The sequence below is a fragment of the Antennarius striatus genome, chromosome 3, assembly GCF_040054535.1.
Source record: "Antennarius striatus isolate MH-2024 chromosome 3, ASM4005453v1, whole genome shotgun sequence".
In the NCBI taxonomy this organism is placed as follows: domain Eukaryota; kingdom Metazoa; phylum Chordata; class Actinopteri; order Lophiiformes; family Antennariidae; genus Antennarius; species Antennarius striatus.
In genome coordinates, this window is record NC_090778.1 from 19,572,285 (window position 1) to 19,593,361 (window position 21,077).

At 38.7% G+C, this 21,077-nt stretch overlaps 1 protein-coding gene across 3 annotated transcripts in view; it reads left to right on the top strand.

Moving 5' to 3' along the window:
• grid2 (glutamate receptor, ionotropic, delta 2) overlaps positions 1–21,077 on the top strand; it is a 578,212-nt gene that overhangs the window by 443,347 nt on the left and 113,788 nt on the right. For all 3 annotated transcript variants that reach the window (XM_068310762.1, XM_068310763.1, XM_068310764.1), the window contains exons 9-10: positions 6,430–6,531; positions 18,953–19,150. In XM_068310762.1, the coding sequence (XP_068166863.1) occupies positions 6,430–6,531; positions 18,953–19,150 (300 nt within the window). The remainder of the gene's footprint in view (positions 1–6,429; positions 6,532–18,952; positions 19,151–21,077) is intronic.

A 21,077-nucleotide genomic window follows, 5' to 3' on the forward strand; every position in this document is an offset into this window, starting at 1 on the left:
GGCAAGCGCGGTCTTGGTAATGGCATTGGTAATTTTGGGTTAATTTTAACTTTAGTTGGTTGGACTTTGATTCGGTTAAGGGACTTGTCTGTGTGTGTTAGAGGTAAGATGGGGCCTAAAAAACCCAACCCGGCCCGAGCCCGATTAATTAATTTGATTTGCAGGCACAAGCCCGTAACAAACCCAAAATTTTATATTTTATTTGTGAGGACTCAGGAGGAGGGAATGGATGGAATGCACCAGTCAGACCAGGACAAGGCACTGGTCTGACTTTATTATATAAATGTATTCCTTAGTTTAATATCCATAGATTGTTTGAGATATATATGTTTGAGATACATATATATATATATATATATATATATATATATATATATATATATATATAGTCTTCCCCATTGAAGAACTCAATGGGGAAGTGGAAGACAACCCTGGAGACTAACTCCAAGCCAATTGTCCAAGTTAACATCAAGTGCGGCATATACCTAGGGGATGCACTATCACCGTTGCTGTTCTGCATAGGCCTGAACCCCCTCAGTCACATCATCACAAAGAGTGGCTATGGATACCGATTCCGAAGTGGGACAACAATCAGCCATCTCCTCTACATGGATGACATCAAGATGTATGCCAGGAATAGAGAAAATGACTCACTGATCCACACCACCAGGATCTACAGCAACGACATAGGGAAGTCATTCGGATTAGACAAATGTGGCCGGATGGTATCAAGAAGAGGCAAGATGATCAGGACTGAAGGGGTTGACCTACCAGGGGGCAGGATAGAAGACATCAAGGACAGCTACAAATACCTTGGAATCCCACAGGCTAATGGCAACCATGAGAAGGCCGCAAGGAAGTCATGCACAGCCAAATACCTCCAGAGAGTAAGGCAAGTCCTGAGAAGTCATCTGAATGGCAAGAACAAGGTCCGAGCCAACAACATATATGCACTGCCTGTCATCAGATACCTCGCTGGGATCATAAGATGGCCAAAGGAGGAGATAGAAGCCACAGATATCAAGACGAGAAAGCTCCTCACCATGCATGGAGGGTTTCACCCCAAGTCCAGCATCCTGAGGCTGTACACTAAGCGAAAAGAGGGAGGCCGAGGACTAGTGAGCGTCAGGGCCACTGTCCAGGATGAGACCTCAAAAATCCAAGAGTATATCAGGAAGATGGCCCCAACAGATGGACTGCTCAGTGAATGCCTTAGACAGCAGAAACCTCAGGAGAGAGGAGGAGAAGGAGGAGACAACATGGAGGGACAAGCCCCTACATGGCATGTACCACCGTCAGATAGAGGAAGTGGCTGATATCAAGAAAACCTACCAATGGCTGAATAAAGCTGGACTGACAGACAGCACAGAGACACTGATAATGGCAGCACAAGAACAGGCCCTAAGTACAAGAGCAATAGAGGCCAATATCTACCACAGTAGATCTGACCCAAGGTGCAGGCTATGTAAAGAAGCCCCAGAGTCAGTCCAGCATGTGGTAGCAGGGTGTAAGATGCTCACCAGCTCAGCATACATGGAAAGGCACAACCAAGTAGCTGTGCCAGTGTACAGGAACATCTGTACCCAGTATGGACTAGAAGTACCCAAATCCCAATGGGACATTCCACCGAAGGTGGTTGAGAACGACAAGGCTAAGATCCTGTGGGACTTCAGCTTCCAGATATATATATATATATATATATATATATATATATATATATATATATATATATATATATATATATAAAAAATGTCCCTCTCACCCTTGTGGGGTGGTATCTGTGTGTCATCCTCAAGCTCGGGTCCTCTACCAGAGGCCTGGGAGTCTGAGGGTTCTGCGCAGTACCTTAGCTGTTCCTAGGACTGCGCTCTTCTGGACTGAGGCTTCAGATGTTGTTCCAGGAATCTGCTGGAGCCACTCTTCCAGTTTGGGGGTCACTGCCCTAAGTGCTCCTACTACCACGGGGACCACATTAACCTTAACCTTCCACATCTGTTCCAGCTGTTCTTTCAACCCTTGATATTTCTCAATCTTTTCGTGTTCCTTCTTCCTGATGTTGGCATCAGCTGGAATCGCCACATCTATCACCACTGCTCTCTTCTGCTCTTTGTCCATCAGCACTATGTCTAGTTTGTTAGCTAGCAGTCTGGAAGCTGAAGTCCCACAGGATCTTAGCCTTGCCGTTCTCAACCACCTTTGGTGGTATGTCCCATTGGGATTTGGGTGCTTCTAGTCCAGACAACAATGCTACGGCAAGGGGGAGCCAGGACGCCAGGTCAGCGGGGGGATATCACCCCCCCCACAATCCGTGATTGGGTACCAAGCCCCACCTCACATGCAGATATATATATATATATTCCCTCTCACCCTTGTAGGGTGGTATCTGTGTGTCATCCTCAAGCTCGGGTATATATATATAATTTAAAAAGTTAGTGAAAGATAAGCCCGAGTCCAAGACCAATTCGGGCCGGGTCAGTCTTGGACATATCACCTGGGTCAATCTGCTGAGACAATCTTTTTGGGAGTTTTGAAAGTACATGGTTGTAAATGGGAGAAAGGTGATGTCGCAGACACCCCCCCTGTTCAGAGATGGCTTCTCCACTTTGATGTGGATGGCCTCTTTCACTCCTCTCTCAAACCATTTATCTTCCCTGTCCGAGATCTGAACATCGGTGTCCTGAAATGAGTCCTGAAGCTCACATCTAAGCGAGCCCCTTTGGCAACCCCACCAACAATCGTTGAGGAACCAGACGGGTGTCAACGATGGTCGTTTCAGTGTGAATAGCACTGAGCACGCCACACAGGGTTCACAAGCTGGGACGTGATCAGCTACCCTCTGAACTGAAGAAGTCTCTTGGATGAGAGACGAAACGTTTTCAAGAACTTTCTTAACGTCCAGTGAATCGACTCAAACAGCTTTTGGAGAGCTGGAGGAGGTGCCTGGGAAGAGGTAAGTATGGGCATCCCTACTGAGACTGTTGCCCCCGCGATCTACTCAAAAGATTGGGCCACTAGCCGAGTTAGCTCCGGTCTTCACATTTGTCCATGTCTCTCACTTACGAAGCTGTTCTGGCTTCGTCAAACATAGCGATTTCTATTGTTTGATTGTGACGGACCTCATGTTGTCATGTGGGGAACCCCAATGCTTTATACACCAGGACCGAACTCATAAAGCCAGCGTCTACCCAGATTGCCGGACCGTAATGCCTTCATCTTCGCGTTTGTCAGTCCCACACAAGTAGCCGTTACGGCTTCGTCGGACACAGCGGTTTGTTTTCTTGTGACAGCGAAGAAAAAAAATGAAACAAAGTGTGATATTGTTGTTTTATTGTGGAATTTCCACAGGTTCCTGCTAGTAATAATATAATAATAGATCATGGAAGAAATGTTTCTTTGTGAAAAAATGTTTGTGAAAATAAAGCTTTCATGTTTTGTGAGCTCTTGGTCATATTGGTTTATAATACACAATATTTTCCATTAAAATTAATATAAAAAAATCAGTCATTATAACACACTTATGTAGTAAGTCATTATCAAACTTGAATTATCTTATACAAATGTTTTCAATTATCTACTAATATTATTTAGTGCTTTCTACTCGGTTTTCATTATGGTTAAAAAAGTATTTCAGTTACGTCTACTCAATTTATGTGGTAATTGAACCAAATCAATTCATTCAAAAGTACTTGAAAATATTACTTAGATTTACTCATTACTCATGTTTTTTGATTTAACAGATTTGAGAGCTTTCAAATCTACTCAATATTTCTAAGTGTAAAAATGTTTCACCGATTGAATTAAGTAACCTGCAGTATTGTTTTTTTGAGTGTAGGAGATCTTTCAAAAGAGTCATTCTCTTAAATTGCCCTTTAAAAGTAATGAAAAAACTACTTTAACTTACTGAGTGCTTGTACTACATGTTGCCTCTTGCTAGGTTCAGTGCTGCTGCAGTTTTATTGTTTGTATATGTTTGTGTCTTTATAAGCACTTACAATGGATGCTGTGCGTAAATTCACCTTTTACAATGTTTTTCATTTCTGCTGGCATCGTATCACTGGGCTGTTTGCCTGATTGGGATCTCTACCACTCCCCCTTCCCTGTCATTCTCTTTTACAAGGGTTGTTTCATTATCTCTTGCCTTTTCATGTGGGTCCATCCTTTCTTATATTTGTGTGTTCTTCGTATCCTCTTAATTTTACAACTGGTGCATCACTGTTGGTACACACACACACACACAAATAGTACAAATTATGTATACGGTTAGACACCATGAATGGTTAGGGTAAGCTTTATACACATATTAATGTTAGTTAATCCTTACTATAAGGTTAAAAAGAGGTTCAAGGTTAAAAGAAGAAGAATAGTACAAATACCCCCTCATGTTTTTGTGTGCCATGAAGCAGAAAAAGAACAAACAAAGTGGTTGCAAGTTTTTCTTTGGTGGAGGAACAGTTACACTGATTGTAGCACTACATCTCCCCCACCAGGCTGAGACAAGGATTAAAAATACAATGCATATACTGTGTGTGTGTGTGTATGTGTGTGTGTGTGTGTGTGTGTGTGTGTGTGTGTGTGTGTGTGTGTGTGTGTGTATACTGTATATATACTGTGTGTATGTATGTATGAATGTGTGTATATATATATATATATATATATATATATATATATGCAGTTCATTTTTCTTCTTTCCAGACATGTTATTACAACATATTTCACTTTCATCAGTGTTGAAACATCATCAACAACATCCGAAAAGAAAAAAAAAGGGTTAACGGGTAGAAGCCATTGGCTTGTAAGATTCCCGTCCCCTAAATCATGAACAAAACATCTCTCTCATTAGAATATGTAATCAACAAACTCAGATATTAAAAGTTTTCAACCAGCTCATACATTGAATTTTGACAGACGTTCATACCCGTATCCACTTCCAGATGTTAACCTTTTACCCTAGAGTATAACCATGTTTATATTCTTCCTAGGAACACAAGGTTTGTTAACATCGTACATAGTCAAAACTAGACATTGACCTTGCCAGTGCTCTCCACAAGAATATAATGATCATAGTCACCTCTTTCAGCAGACAGTGTTTATACAAAAAATAACCAGTTTGTTGCAGACACTTTAACAGTTTCACACGATATTATATTGTCAAAAGATATCAACATGCTCTTTAAATTCTCAAAGTTAATTTTATCCCATGTTATCACAAATACATGTTTTCTCTCTGTCTCGCACGTATATATATATATATATATATATATATATATATATATATATATATATATATATATATATATATATATATATGTACGCGCGAGACAGAGAGAGAGAGAAAGAGAGAGTATTGCTTGGTAGACGTCATGTAAGGAAGGTGTTATCAGCCAAATCAGGGACCCACTGATGTTCAAACCTCCTCCTGACTAATGTAGTCCAATTAGAGGAGTTGAATTGTCTTTCATTCTGTCAATAATACTTCAAACAGGATATGACATTCATTACAATCAGTAATCATCTTATCTTCGGTCACTGTCATCTGTTTTCATTTTTGCTGGAGCCTATCCCAGCTGACTATGGGCAGATGCTGGGTACACCCTGGATAAGTTGCCAGTTTATCGTAGGGACACACATGAAGACAAACACCCATTCATGCTCAGTTATACCTACAGTCAGTTTAGAGTGAGCACTACCCACTGTGCTAACCATGCTGCCCCCTCAGGACAGGATATGAAATGTTAAAATGATTAAAAAGAAGACATCTTAGCTAAAATATGTTGTAAATGTTGGACCTCAAGGGGAATTGATCAAATGAGCAAAGAAAGGCTAATTCAACACTCATTTAAGTTTTTAGAAAAAATAAATAATCCATATTTCTCTCCCTTCCTTGTTTGTTTGTGTTTTCTTTTAAGTGCAATTTATGCCTTGAGATTTTAAGTGTATCACAATATGAGGTTGTTGTTGAGCGTGTTTGTCTTTCAAGCAGCTAAATCACCTCTTTTCTCGCTGTGTTTTTTTCCCAAGCTAGTTTGATCTTTCAAGCTGGAAATAATGTTTCATTTAAAGCAGAGGGAAGCACATAGATGAAGAAAATGCGTTTAGGGAGTAAAATAATATGATCTGGGGCAAAAAGTCCAGACGTTTATGATGCAGTTTAAATATTTATGGATCTGACCCATACAGAGCATTAAATCTCTAGATATGGTTTGCAGTTATGAGGTTAATGTAATTTTACACTTCAGCTGTGTGTATCAACTCTTCTGTTTACTGATTTTTATGACAAGATAGTTAGTGGTGAACAAGTATTTTTTTGTGAATTACAGCAATGCATTTTGATGTGGATGTGTCTCCTCAACAGTTTACGGCTCGGTAAATCCATCATGATGTCCACATTATTTGCAAATCTGACTGACTTGTGTGTTTGTGTGTGTACAGCTGGCGACATGGGATCCGGTCCATGGTTTAAACGGCACGCTGACAGATAGGAAATTGGAAAATAATATGAGAGGCGTTGTTCTGCGAGTTGTCACTGTTCTGGTGAGTATTGCTGCTGGTTTATTTATTTTATAACATACACAAGCAAGACCTGTGTTCACTTCAAGCAAAGAAAGATGGAGTTTTGCAATGTTTTACTTTTTGTCTCATTTTATGTATATCATTTTAACTCTTTGTGCCGAATTGTAGGCAAAAACATATTGTTAATGGCAGAGAAATGTTTATGTGACAAAGGAAAGAAATGAGATGTAACAAAGTGACTTTAGTGATAGACTGAGCAGTCATCTTTTTATTAGTTTCTGTTTTTGTATTCGACAGCCAGATGATATAGACATTGGAATCTTGATGTTGGTGAGACTGTGGTTTTATCTGTCTTGCATGGAGCATTGATTTGAGTATATCCCTTGAGTGCTTTAAAGATTCAATGCTGTAAATTCTTCATATCTCACCTTTGAAGTTAGAAGTAGAGAGGAAAATGATAATGCTAGAAATCTTTGACACTATCCCTTTCTTCTTTCTTCATACTTTTTTCCCATCTTTGATTTTCATCATCTTAAAGCAAGAGAGCAAATGGATTGTATTTTTGGACACCACCCTTTCCTCCAGCATCAGTCTAGCATACCACCTTGGGTGGTATGCTAGACTGATGCATACCACACACATTTACAATCTGATGTCTGTTCATGTTTTTATGCTTCATGTTTTCTACTGGTCATGAATGTTGCCTCATGAGGACTTTAACACAAAAATGGATATAAGTAGTGCAAAATGTCGAGGTTGCTGCCTGGATGTGATGTTCTTTTTATGTGAGAATGGTTGAAAGGCACATCCTGTGTGTGTGGGGGTGTGTGTGTGTGTGTGTGTGTGTGTGTGTGTGTGTGTGTGTGTGTGTGTGTGTATGTGTGTGCGTGTGCGTGTGCGTGTGTGTGTGTGTGTGTGTGTGTGTGTGTGTGTGTGTGTGTACATGATATGTAGGTTCTGAAGGGGCCTTTGGAACAGATTGTTGTGTGCTGCATTCGGCTGTTTTTGCTCTGGTATAACTGTTTTGTGTCTGTATGTTGCAAGGTTGAAAAACTTATATATATATTTTTCCTTCAGTGTCATGCTCTCTCTCTCTCTCTCTTTCTCTCTCTCTCTCTCTCTCTCCCACATGCATGCACACTTACACATGCCACACACACACACACACACACACACACACACACACACACACACACACACACACACACACACACACACACACACACACACACACACACACACACACACACACACACACACACACACACACACTTATCTTTGGTCCACCAGTCTGTTAAATAACGATCAATTATACGAATGGTGGTGACATCATACCTCTATTATGACCATTAGCTTTTAATCAATGCTATTTACCAGCCGGGAATATAGTGATTATAAAATGAATGTTACCAAGAAATGGTTACATAACTATTGAAGTTTTTATGTTTATCTATAGAGATCATTAATAATTATGGTCGCAAATGTAATACCTTTCTTATTTTTTATTTTGCAAATGAAATTTAAATTTAGCCTTTTTTTGCATTAAAATAAAGTGTTCAAGGATCTTAATGTAAAAAAAATCAGATGGCCTGTTAAATTTGAATTCACTGACTTTGTTGCATATATACTGATACTGTTAATAGTCATTCACGTGTACTCATGAGATTGTAATCTTTGCTATTTTATTCTTAGCACCACATTTTTTTAGGGATCACCCACATTGCTCTGGTCCTGCTCAACATATTTGCTTAGTGAGCTATGAATACAACTACTGAAGCAAAACTATACAGCCAAAGACAGAAAATGTCCCCTCCTAACCTAGAATTACATTCCTGGATTTTTTTTTTTTTTTTAAAGTGCCCTGACATTTTACTTGAATTAACCAAAACTTATTTAATGAAAACAATAAAGTTCACAACAGGAACCACAAATTTAATTATAGACTAATCCATTTGACAATGGAATGGTGTAATGATCAATAGTGACTGATGAGCCACCATTTAATTGCTTTAGATATTTGATTAGTGAATTACACTTATTTATATTACAGTATAACTCTAATTTCAATCTTATAACCAAAAATAAATAAATAAAGGTTAAAAAAAACTTGACATTGCAAATCATGGTCTCAGTGTTGACCTTTTAGTAAAGAGAATGTGCTGAAAGTGCACACTTTACCAACAGTACTTTGTTCCAGTAGATAAAAATGCTAGATATTTGTTAAGAAGAATGAAAAGTAAATTTGGGCAAACCATCTACATACATCATAGATAGATAGATAGATAGATAGATAGATAGATAGATAGATAGATAGATAGATAGATAGATAGATAGATAGATAGATAGATACTTTATTAATCCCAGAGGAAATTGTATATATCCACTGCTCAGGCATTACATAACAAATAATACTGGATAAACACCAGGAGAAAAAGAAACACTGACATCACAGGACATACCACAACACATACACTACACTAACAGACAGACACATGCAGCACTAACAGGACTTATATACTAAACTATAACTAAAATATAAACAGTGTAAAATTAAAATATAAACAGTATAAAATGTAAAAAATATTACAGTATTAAAATATAAACAGTATAAAATAAAATATGAACAGTATAAAATTGAATTAAAATATAAAACAGTATAAAAAATAAATAAATATATAAACAGTATAAAATTGAATTTAAATTAAATTAAATCCATTCAACCCTGTGCTGACCTCGCCACCTCCCCCCCGCTCCTCCTGAGAGAGTCATTGTACCCCCTGATGGCACGGGGCATGAAGGAGGACCTCAGCCTCTCTGTGGAGGCGCTGTGTGACAGCAGTCTGCCGCTGAAGGTGCTTCTCTGCTGGGAGAAGGTGGTGTGTAGGGGGTGCCTGGTGTTGTTCATGATAGCCTTAATATATATCAAGTTCAAGAATTAGCTTGTGAATTAAAATTAGTACAGCTCTTGTTATTTTCTGACACGACATATTTATCAAACACAGATTGGGCTAAATTTATTTTTATAAAAGAATGAGATCTAATCTTCTGTGGAGACTCGCAGAGCTTTTCAGAATACACTTTACAGACAAGACCACAGTGTTTTTAGAATGAGCGCTGCTTCAAATCACCACATGACTGTCATATCCAGCGTTCCCTCAAAGGAATCTTCAAATAACATTACTAAGGTTTTGTGGACACCAGAGCAGCACTGAGACCACATGGCATATGGCACTCCCAGTCAAGAGGACACAGGGGATGAACGTGTTCAAAAAGAATTAGCATAGAGAAAAGAGAGGAGAAGGCAGGATGAGGAGCACTTACAATTTTGGAAAGACAAAGATATAAGGTAGGGTTTGTTGGGCATAAAGTTGTGTGTAAAATGATCCTTGTGAGGATGGATGATGGTTTTGGATTGGTGCATGGCATATGTATGGATGAGGAAAGGTTTCCTAGACATATGTTTTGGGAAAGACGGAGTTATGTGGAATGATGCCAAATGGTATGTATCACAGCTGGTGATTGGCAGGGGAAAAGAAGACTGAGAATAAATAACATTCACAGAAAAGAGTCCAAGGAGAGATGGATCGGTATCACAAAGTCACATACTACATCTCACAAGGTAATTCTCTCTACACGATTTTAGTCTGAAACACATTAACTGTGCATCGATTGAGCCTGGAAGCTCAAGACCAGACAACCCACTGAGCTGTGAGAAAGGTTCATAAATATGACTTTTTGCCCCTAAAAAGTCTAGAAATGAGCAACTCTCAAAACCAGATTTTATAGATTAAGAATTTATCTTTGCAAGTGTATGGCCTATTTATTTCACTTAAAATTAATTAAAAAATCATTTGGCTGGATAGTCCCAAAGATTTTCAATATTTCCAAGCAGCCAAAGAAGGAAAGGCCTGTAAGCATTTCAGAAATAGATGTGTCGAACTAATCAGGTGTAGGAATGGTTCATGCTGATGGCAAAGTAAAGGCAAGTGAACTGTCAAGCATTTTTTATCAGCCAACCTAAATAACATGTGCATCAAAACAGCCGGTGCCCTCGCTAGAGAATGATCATGTAGGCCAAAGTCATGGGATGGCTTTGAGATAACAGAGATTTAAGATCATTTTATACATACTGTTTTCCTCAAGCATCTACCAAACATGCTTTCAACCACTCCCACCTCCTCATACACACAACACGCAGAATCACACGTGTAAATTCTTGCATTGATTTCACGTTGCTATTGATTGTGTGATAATGGGTCACAAGCCTATGTGTGTGTGTGTGGGGGGGGGGGGGTTGTATACCTCTATATACATGTGCAAAGTACTTGATATGTGGGCTTTTGTGTGCTCTTGAAGCACTTGCAATTTGAAATTGAAAACCAATAAATGGAAGACTGGTAAGTTCTATTGATTGTTAAATTATATTTTTTCTAGATTTTCCAGTAACGGGTGAAATTTTAATCAGTATGTTTTATTGCCAAGTGAATTCCGGTTTAAATGACAATGATTGTACTAAATTATCAGACTCACTGAATATCACTAATTAAACCCAGATCCTCTTTTTGTCTTTTTCTACCATCTACGTTTCCTTTTCCATTTCATTTTTAGGGCTACACTATAATGGCAATGAAGTATGCTGTACTAAGTACATCATACTTCACATTCTTTCACCTGGAATAACTTAGTAGTTTTTGTAACAACTTTTTGAGTAATTACCCTTGGGCAGTATGTGCTCCAGAGTTTGCCATACTGCCCTAACAGCCATGTAGCCTGCTTGTTAGTGTTGTGGAACTGAATGACCATGAATTAGGAGATGGAGGTGAGTATATAGCCTCTGAAGGAGCATTTAAGAGAAGGGTGAATTTGTTTGGATATTGCTGATGACTCTGCAGAATATAAAAGTATTTAACTTATATTTCCTTCTTTAGAAGACTAGAATCACATCTTTGCTGACACTTAGTTTTCATTCTTCTGTTACTTTCATTGTTTGGTTGTGTGTGTGTGTGTACATATATATATATATATATATATATATATATATATATATATATATATATATATATATATATATATATATATATGTATCAGTGGCCTTCAGTGACATCATTTTTATTCCTACCCAAAATACGCATCATAATATCAGTATAACATCAGTATGACACCAGGGTTTGAGAATCCACACATCTACATTACATCACCCTTACTAAAGGCTAATCAAGCAACACCTAATTTCCTGAGCATTTCAAATCAAAGATTTTGAGTATTTTTGACATTTAACTTTGTTACCAATGACTTTACTATTAAACAGGACAAAAACCTTCTTACTTTCTTCAAAAAAACTTTCATGGCTCTGTCGAACAATTTATCATTGTGTTTCAGATCTATCAGCAAGTCTTTCTCTCTGGACATGGAGGCTAATGCTGAAAGCCACGTCTGTCTGGTCATATTTCTGGCATACGTTTTTAGATGCTTCTGTGCCGTGAATGAACGTTCAGCAGAAGCAGTGGACACAGGGATGGTTACAGCCAAAGAGGCCAATGCGTTAATTACCCCATACTCTCACTCAGAATTTTGATCCGAAGAAAATCAAGGAGATCAGCGGGACTTTTCCCTTCAAAATCAGCCGTTGCCTACATTACAGACAGTTCTGTTTTAAGTCAGGGAAAATCAAACAGTATTCCTTGCCTCTACATTAAGCTGGAAAAGGCTGCTTTTTTTCCCTGTGAGTGTGAAAGTGCTGGGGGTTAAAGAGGGAGAGAAACATCAACATGTTATGGTCCTGAAATCGATTCCGTATCTGGGAACAAATGTTGTCTAGAATGCTGTCTTGGAGTTTTTGGTAGTGTGCGCTCAGATCTTCTTGGCTGCGCCCTGGCCACTGCGCACAGCTGCAACACCTGAGACGCGCACCTTTTCATCATATACTGTATGTCATTGAATTTTCTCTTTGCTTGCTCAACTGAGTGACAAAACTCATTCACCCTTGTCAAGCAGAATTGTACATCTGTAGTATTGCAAAAAGCGCAATCACCATGTTCAAAAATCCAATTGAATGTGTTGAGCAAAAAAACAAAACTCAAAATCCTCCAGACGTGCTTCAAATCCCTCTGCAGAAAGTACAGTGTCCTCATTATACTTGTCGTGATGTTCTAAAATATGACCAGATCTTTTCGTCCTTCAGCCATCGTGGGTAGCGGCAAATGGCCTGGTTCAGGTTCGATGTGTTGCAGAATGACAAATGAAACGTAACCTAGCAGTTAGGTTTGAGGTAGCAAGTTAGGTTTACTCCACAAACCATCGGAGTTGTGTGTCCGAGCAGCAACACTGTCCGCCGCTGCCCTCCAATGACTCCATTGCACCAGCAGGTGTCAACGTCATAGAAAGCTTCTAAAAACACACACACACACACACACACACACACACACACACACACACACACACACACACACACACACACACACACACACACACATTCCAACATGAATAACCTGTTTTTGGTAGAAATTATATTACTGTATGGCAAATAATTTACCAGTTGCTGTAGTAGGGTCATAGAAAACCAACAGAGCCAACATTCATGATATACAGTATATGCTCCTGAGTCTGTGTAATTGAATAATGAATTGACGAGGCGTGTTCAAAAAAATAGCAGTGTGGAGTTCAATTAGTGAAGTCATTCAATCTGTGAAAAAACGGGTGACAATCAAGTGGCCCTTATTTAAGAATGAAGCCAGCACATGTTGTTCATGCATTTCTCTCTTAAAACCTGAGAAAAATGGGTCGTTCCAGACATTGTTCAGAAGAAAAACGTACTTTGATTAAAATGTTGATTAATGAAGGGAAAACGTATAAAGAAGTGCAGAAAATGATGGACTGCTCGGCTAAAATGATCTCCAATGCTTTAAAATGGAAAGCAAAACTAGAGAGACGTGGAAGAAAACGGAAGACTACCATTCAAATGGATCGAAGAATAGCCAGAATGGTGAAAACTCAGCCAATGATCAGCTCCAGGATGATCAGACAGTCTGAAGATACCTGTGAGTACTGTTACAATTAGAAGATGCCTGTGTGAAGCTAATCTATCAGCAAGAAGCCCCCGCAAAGTCCCACTGTTACAAAAAAGACATGTGATGAAGAGGATACAATTTGCCAAAGAACACATTGGCTGGCCAAAAGAGAAATGGAGAAACATTTTGTGGACGGATGAGAGTAAGATTGTTCTCTTTGGGTCTAAGGGCCACAGACAGTTTGTCAGACGACTCCCAAACACTGAATTCAAGCCACAGTGCACTCTGAAGACAGTGAAGCATGGTGGTGCAAGTATCATGATATGGGGATGTTTATCTTAATATGGTGTCAGGCCCATTTATCGCATACCAGGGATCATGGATCAGTTTGGATACATCAAAATACTTGAAGAGGTCATGTTGCCTGATGCTGAAGAGGAATTGCCCTTGAAATGGGTGTTTCAACAAGACAACGACCCCAAACACACCAGTAAGCGAGCAGCTTCTTGGTTCCAGACCAACAAAGTTAAAGTCATGGAGTGGCCAGCCCAATCCCTGGACCTTAATCCGACAGAAAACTTGTGGCGTGACATTAAAAATGCTGTTTCTAAGGCAAAACCAAGAAATGCAGAGGAATTATGGAACGTTGTCAAATCATCCTGGGCTGGAATACCTGTTCACAGATGCCAGAAGTTGGTCAACTCCATGCAACACAGATGTGAAGCAGTTCTCAGAAACAGTGGCTATACAACTAAGAATTAGTTGAGTGATTCATAGGAATGCTGAATCCTGGATATTTTTCAGTTTATACAGTAAATATTTGGGTTTGTAAAGTAAAATGCATACACTGCTATTTTTTTGAACAGCCAAATGTTAATTTTTCTTCATTTTCTGTTAAGTAATTAAATAATTTCTGCTTTTTTATCAATGTATTGATTTAGAATATAATGTGCAGTGTTCCCAATGCATGGAAATAAAAACCATTATAAGGATTTTGGGCTTTACTCAATTTTTTAAACAGACTGCTATTATTTTGAACACAACTGTATATAGGATGAAACATCAAAAATCCAAGAGTACATCAGGAAGATGGCCCCAACAGATAAACTGCTCAGTGAATGCCTGAGACAGCAGAAACCTGAGGAGGAAGAGGAGGAGGAGGAGACAACATGGAGGGACAAGCCCCTACACGGCATGTACCACTGTCAGATAGAGGAAGTGGCTGATATCAAGAAGACCTACCAATGGCTGAATAAAGCTGGACTGACAGACAGTACAGAGGCACTGATCATGGCAGCACAAGAACAGGCCCTAAATACAAGAGCAATAGAGGCCAATATCTACCACAGTAGATCTGACCCAAGGTGCAGGCTATGTAAAGAAGCCCCAGAGACAGTCCAGCATGTGGTAGCAGGGTGTAAGATGCTCGCCAGCTCAGCATACATGGAAAGGCACAACCAAATAGCTGTGATAGTGTACAGGAACATCTGTACCCAGTATGGACTAGAAGTACCCAAATCCAAATGGGACATACCACCAAAGGTGGTTGAGAACGACAAGGCTAAGATCCTGTGGGACTTCAGCTTCCAGACTGCTAGCTAACAAACCAGACATAGTGGTGGTGGACAAAGAGCAGAAGAGAGCAGTGGTGATAGATGTGGCGATTCCAGCTGACGCCAACATCAGGAAGAAGGAACACGAAAAGATTGAGAAGTATCAAGGGTTGAAAGAACAGCTGGAACAGATGTGGAAGGTCAAGGTTAATGTGGTCCCCATGGTAGTAGGAGCACTTGGGGCAGTGACCCCCAAACTGGAAGAGTGGCTCCAGCAGATTCCTGGAACAACATCTGAAGCCTCAGTCCAGAAGAGCACAGTCCTAGGAACAGCTAAGATACTGCGCAGAACCCTCAGACTCCCAGGCCTCTGGTAGAGGACCCGAACTTGAGGATGACACACAGATACCACCCCACAAGGGTGAGAGGGACATTTTTTATATATATATTAGGACGTGCCTAACAACCCCACAGTTATTTTTGGCTTATTGGATTCCTTAAAACTTGTATTGTATTATTCGTCCTTGTTCATCTAAAATGTCTGTGTAGGTTCTTATTTGTCCATGTCATGGTTATCAAAAGCTGTTTAAATAAATCCACTGGACTTTACGAAAGTTCCTTGGAGTCACTTCAAAAATTTCCTGATCATAATAGTCTCTCACCTGCATGTTTATGAGGAAAAAACTGCTGACTGAAAAGTTGTCATGTAAAGTTCTTTCTCTGGCTTCCACAAGCAATTAATTTGTGGAAAAAAAATACATTATAGCTATGAAATGGATGAGTTACCCTGGAAATTAATATTTCATTGAGATGTGTATTTATGAGCATGAAGGCTTTGGTGAAAAGTTGACCGTAGTATAGTTCCCTAGTAAAAGAGGTTCAACCATGTTTTCTTCCTCATGGATGAGTTTGTTCATTAAAATATCCACAGAGGGAAGCAATCAGTGATAGTTGAGCAGTAATTCAGTTTGGGTGTGTGTGTTCATGGGCGTTCCCACCTTGATTGATGGATGCTTGTGATGAGACAGGGACTTGGCATGCATGTCCACTCACAGCCTAATAGCTTATTGAACAGTAGCTAGTAAGGATTAGGAACCGGCAAGTTAATGCGTAGCATAGCCTGCAAATGTGTATGTGTCAGTGTGTGTGCCTAATGTGCAGCCAGTATCCAGTCAATAATGCACAGCCTCTCATAAATCTGTAAGACATATTGGCCTAAGACATTTCACTCATCAATAGAAATTTATTAAAGAATAGAGAACAAAGGGTGAGAGAGGCAGAAACAGAAGGATGGAAAAGACCAGAGCTGTAGAAACAAGACCTTACTGAAACAATCCAATCCCAATAAACACATAAAAGTAAGAATCCAGCTTTTTGCAGCGTTTGTTAAAAAATGCCTAATGTTTCCATGTGCTGATTTCTCATAATTCCTTAAAATGTCAGCATTGCTTGCTGTCATTTAACCCCAAGAGTATGCTGCCCTTTAGATGCCCTTGTGATATTGATAACAACAAGGCTCTGTCGTCCCAACTGCATTTCAAAATTAACTAATAAAAAACAAATTTGCTGAATTGCATGGTACCACTATTGATTTTCAGCATTTTAATTCACTTGAAAATGTTAAATAGGTTATCTTTTAAATAAATTATGAAACATGGTTCTCTCTGTGACCAAAAAGAAAACCTGGGTAGGGAACTTTTAGAGCCTAACTAAAATGTGATTGGGGAACCTGTCTTTGTTTTTGTTTTGTTTGTTGTTGTTGTTTTTTAATGTCTGGGGTTTTTGTGTTTGCTTACTTTTCCACTCTCCGGGAAGGCTAAATGGAAGCCAAAATGAAAAAAAAAAGAACAGCTGATTATGGTATGTTAGAATACATATATGCAGAACTTGTCTGCAGGCTAAACTGAAAATAACCATTCCTCTTTCTGTACTGTACTTTATTTATGAATGTACTTTCAGTAATATGCTGTTAGTACAAATCTATTTTAAGCTTACAGACAATTCAATTTTATATTTTAAATAGAGTAAGAAAATACGTCGCTGTCACATCTTCAGCCTCTTCACATGTTCAGCCGCTTCTCTCAGCATTGCAGTGATGTAGGCTGCTATTGGCTAATAATTTGATGTTACTATATATGTTTTATTGTTATTTATTGTACAGTAAAATTATGTGCTATTAATGGTTTACTAGTGATTTTACAATTCTAATATTTGTGGCGGAGAGATGTAAAGTGCAGAAAAAACATCATCATCTCTTACGTCGTCATCATGTCTTCAGTCACTTCTTCCACATTGCAGGTCACTGGGAATGCTATGGTTTGATCATTAATTTTATGTTTTTATGCTTATGTATTGTATAGTAACATGATATTATGTGATTTTACGGTTTACCATTACGATTTCACTAGTTTTGGCAGACAGATGTAAGTCAAGTACAATCATGTTGATTTGATTGTTATTTTTCTGTTTTGTTTTTTTTTCTTGAAAACCGACGTGTAATAGAGATTGACATAACTTGAAATGACATAAGCCGAGGTACACCTCTGTTCTGTCAGGAACCTGTGTAAGAATTTGATTTACCTTCACATAACAAAATCAATGCACCTATACACTTCAATATATTTTTCACATACTGCCTCCAAGAAAAAAACATAGAAACATTATGAATTAGTTTTTCTACAGTTGTACAGTGCCTTGTGAAAGTATTGCCCCCCAAGCCTTTTTGAAATTTTGCCACATTTCAGGCTTCAAACTTAAAGATAACAAACTGAAAATATTTTTCAAGAATCAACATGTGAGACACAATCCTGAAGTGGAACCAAATTTATTCAACATTTTATATTGTGTTTTGAAATAAAAAACTGTAAAGTAGGATGTGCAAATGTGAGCCCAAGTGACACACAGGTGCATTCTGTTTGTCATTGTTGTCATGTAGGTCAATATTGGATCATTAAGAAGTCATCAGGGAACTTCTGGAGTCGGTTAGCTGAGCTGAGAGAACATGGGGCTAATACTTCTGATATATTACTTTTCAGGGTTTTTTTTCTAAACACAATATAAAATGTTAAATAAATTTGGTTCCACTTCATGATTGTGTCTCACATGTTGTTGATTCTTGAAAAATATTTTCAGTTTGTTATCTTTAAGTTTAAAGCCTAAAATGTGGAAAAATGTCAAAAAATTGCTTGGGGGGGCCATTACTTTCGCAAGGCACTGTATTTATGAATCTTACTGCTCAAGCAAAGGGAGATGTTTGGATACTAGAGCTACTGGAGGACTACTCTCTATGTTATTACTGTCAGATTCTTCTACGGAGTGAGTATACCTTTGCATGTCACAAGAGACGGGGACATGATATACATGTCATCCACAGTGGTGAGATTTCACTTTGGCTGTGACATTTCACGTGTCACAGTGGTGACAAATCCCATTTTCACCCAACCCCATAGGATGCTAATATATACTGAGTGTTGGGGGTGGTAAGGTAATGTTCAAAGGTAGCGAAAAGCAGTGTGCCATTTAAAGAGAAGACGAACAACACTGCAACCAAGCACAAAAGCCAGCAGGCCTTAGCACATAAAACACTGATTGCATTTATGCTGGGAAATTATTCAACTCTCCAAGATGTTGTTTTGCTGTGTAAATGCCAGAGGGATTGTTGAACCTATTTACAATTATGCCAGTGTGACTTAAGAAAGTGATGAAAATTGCCTTCTTTCACTGTATGTCGAACAGAGGCTCTCACATACAGACTGCCAACTTGTAGTGTGAGTGTCTTTGATGGTATAATGGCCACAAGAGTAAATGGGTAATTTAATGCTTGAATGACTGTTGCGTTGATCGGCTGCTTGACTGACATACCTATTGATCTTTGCCTTCTAGGAGGAGCCATTCGTAATGGTGTCAGAGAACGTTCTAGGAAAACCAAAGAAGTATCAGGGCTACTCCATCGATGTTCTGGATGCTCTGTCCAACTACCTGGGCTTTAAGTATGAGATCTATGTTGCACCAGATCATAAATATGGCAGTGTGCAGCCTGATGGTCAGTGGAATGGACTGATAGGTGAACTGGTGTTCAAGGTGAGGACAATGAACTTTGCATACATGCACAACAACATATGAACACACACAAATTTACATTTACAACATAAGAATGACAATTAATGTAAATGTTTTCATATTGAAAAAGAGATACTGGAGGATGAGACAGAGGTTCGTATGAAACAAATTTTAAAGGGTAAATTGTACATTAGCTGTGTTGTGAGGTGCGGTTTATTAATTGTTCTGAATGTGCTCAGTTGTCAGTAAAATCCATTTTAGCACATTGTGAAAACAAAGCACCAAAATCCCCAACAGAGGAAAGCAGACAGAAAAGAACAGGAAGAGGTGAGCTTTGAAGTGCCCCGTGGGTAATTCATTATACTGTATATACTGTACAGCCATGATGATCCGCCCAGAGAACAGACAGCTAACATTTTGGGAAGAATCAGCAAAACGCAGTGCCAGAGCACCAAATACTGACACATTGAAGAATTGGCACTTTTTAACACTGAATATGCGCTAATAATTTCTCAGACCTTTCTCTGCTCCTCTGTGACCTTAACTGAGGATTGCCGTGTCACAGCTTGAGGACAATAAAGCCTTGAGCTGACCTCAGTTTCGTAAACTCGCAGAATTCTAAAATAATCTATGGTTTGCCAATGGCATTTCACAAGGCCCAGGCAGTCGTACTAACAAAAGATTCTTTATTTCATATAATTCCAGAAATAAGAAGAGGCAGAGTTAAGATTTGCTTGATTTAGAAACTATCTTGCCACCATTTCAACTGAGTTTGCTAAGCTCTGTTAGTATTATTTCATGATTGCCACCACAATGACTGTAGACATGGAATTCTTCTTTGAAATTTAACATACATGCAGAGGGAGGAACGAAGTGTCTTGTATAAGGAAACCTAAATAGAATTTTTAATTTTCAGAATATACAATCTCCGCATTTTCGTCATAGCAAATGTAAAGTTTGTTCTGGTTTATAAATATGCACTGGTAGCAGAGCATGTCTATGAGCAACCACACATCGAACATAAAAACCTTTCAGGACAAGACACGTTACAAATCACTCTGAAACAGTGATTAAATTGGAAAACAATCCTTCAGTGCCAAAAGTAAAACTTCAACCATGCAGGCACATTTTTACTCGATAAAAACCAAATCTGTCTTTAATTGCAATGTTGTATTTTTTATGAGTGTATACATGTGTGTATAATATTCTAATTTTCTCCTTTGATGTTACTAAACCCATTCTTCATGTTTTCAGGCTATTTTTTATCTTGTCAAAAATGTTTTTCATTAAGTTTTTCACTTCGTTATTTCTTTTTGACCGTGCATCAGTCTTATACATTTTTCTTTTGGCTGTTCTTCATCACTTAACCTTCGAGTCTCGAGCATGTTTTCAGCTTTTACCCCCCTGCCATCCAGGAGCAAGTGCTTTTAGAGTAAAAGAGATACTGTATGTGTATTTATAAGAGCACAGATAGATATGGGCTGTGAATAGAGAGAACATGCAAATAATTTCATCATCCTCATCAGTCAGCAACAATGTTTATCTCACTAAAAAATAAGTTAAATTATTACCTAGAGTGCCCTCTGGAAATTTGTATGTTGAGTGACCACAGACATCTGCAAGGCATTTAATGGAAAACCACACACACACACACACACACACACACACACACACACACACACACACACACACACACACACACACACACACATACACAAACATGCATTTTAATGCATCATTATGATGTTCAACCAGCAGGCATCCTGCAGGGTTTATTCTAATATTCTTCTTATGAAGTGTAAGCGACAATTTGTGCACATTTAAGCATTTTGTTTTGTCACTCGACTGTGAAATTAGCACTTTTCTGCCCACAGCAAATTAAAATTCTTGTTTGTTTTGTGTGTGTGTGTGTGTGTGTGTGTGTGTGTGTGTGTGTGTGTGTGTGTGT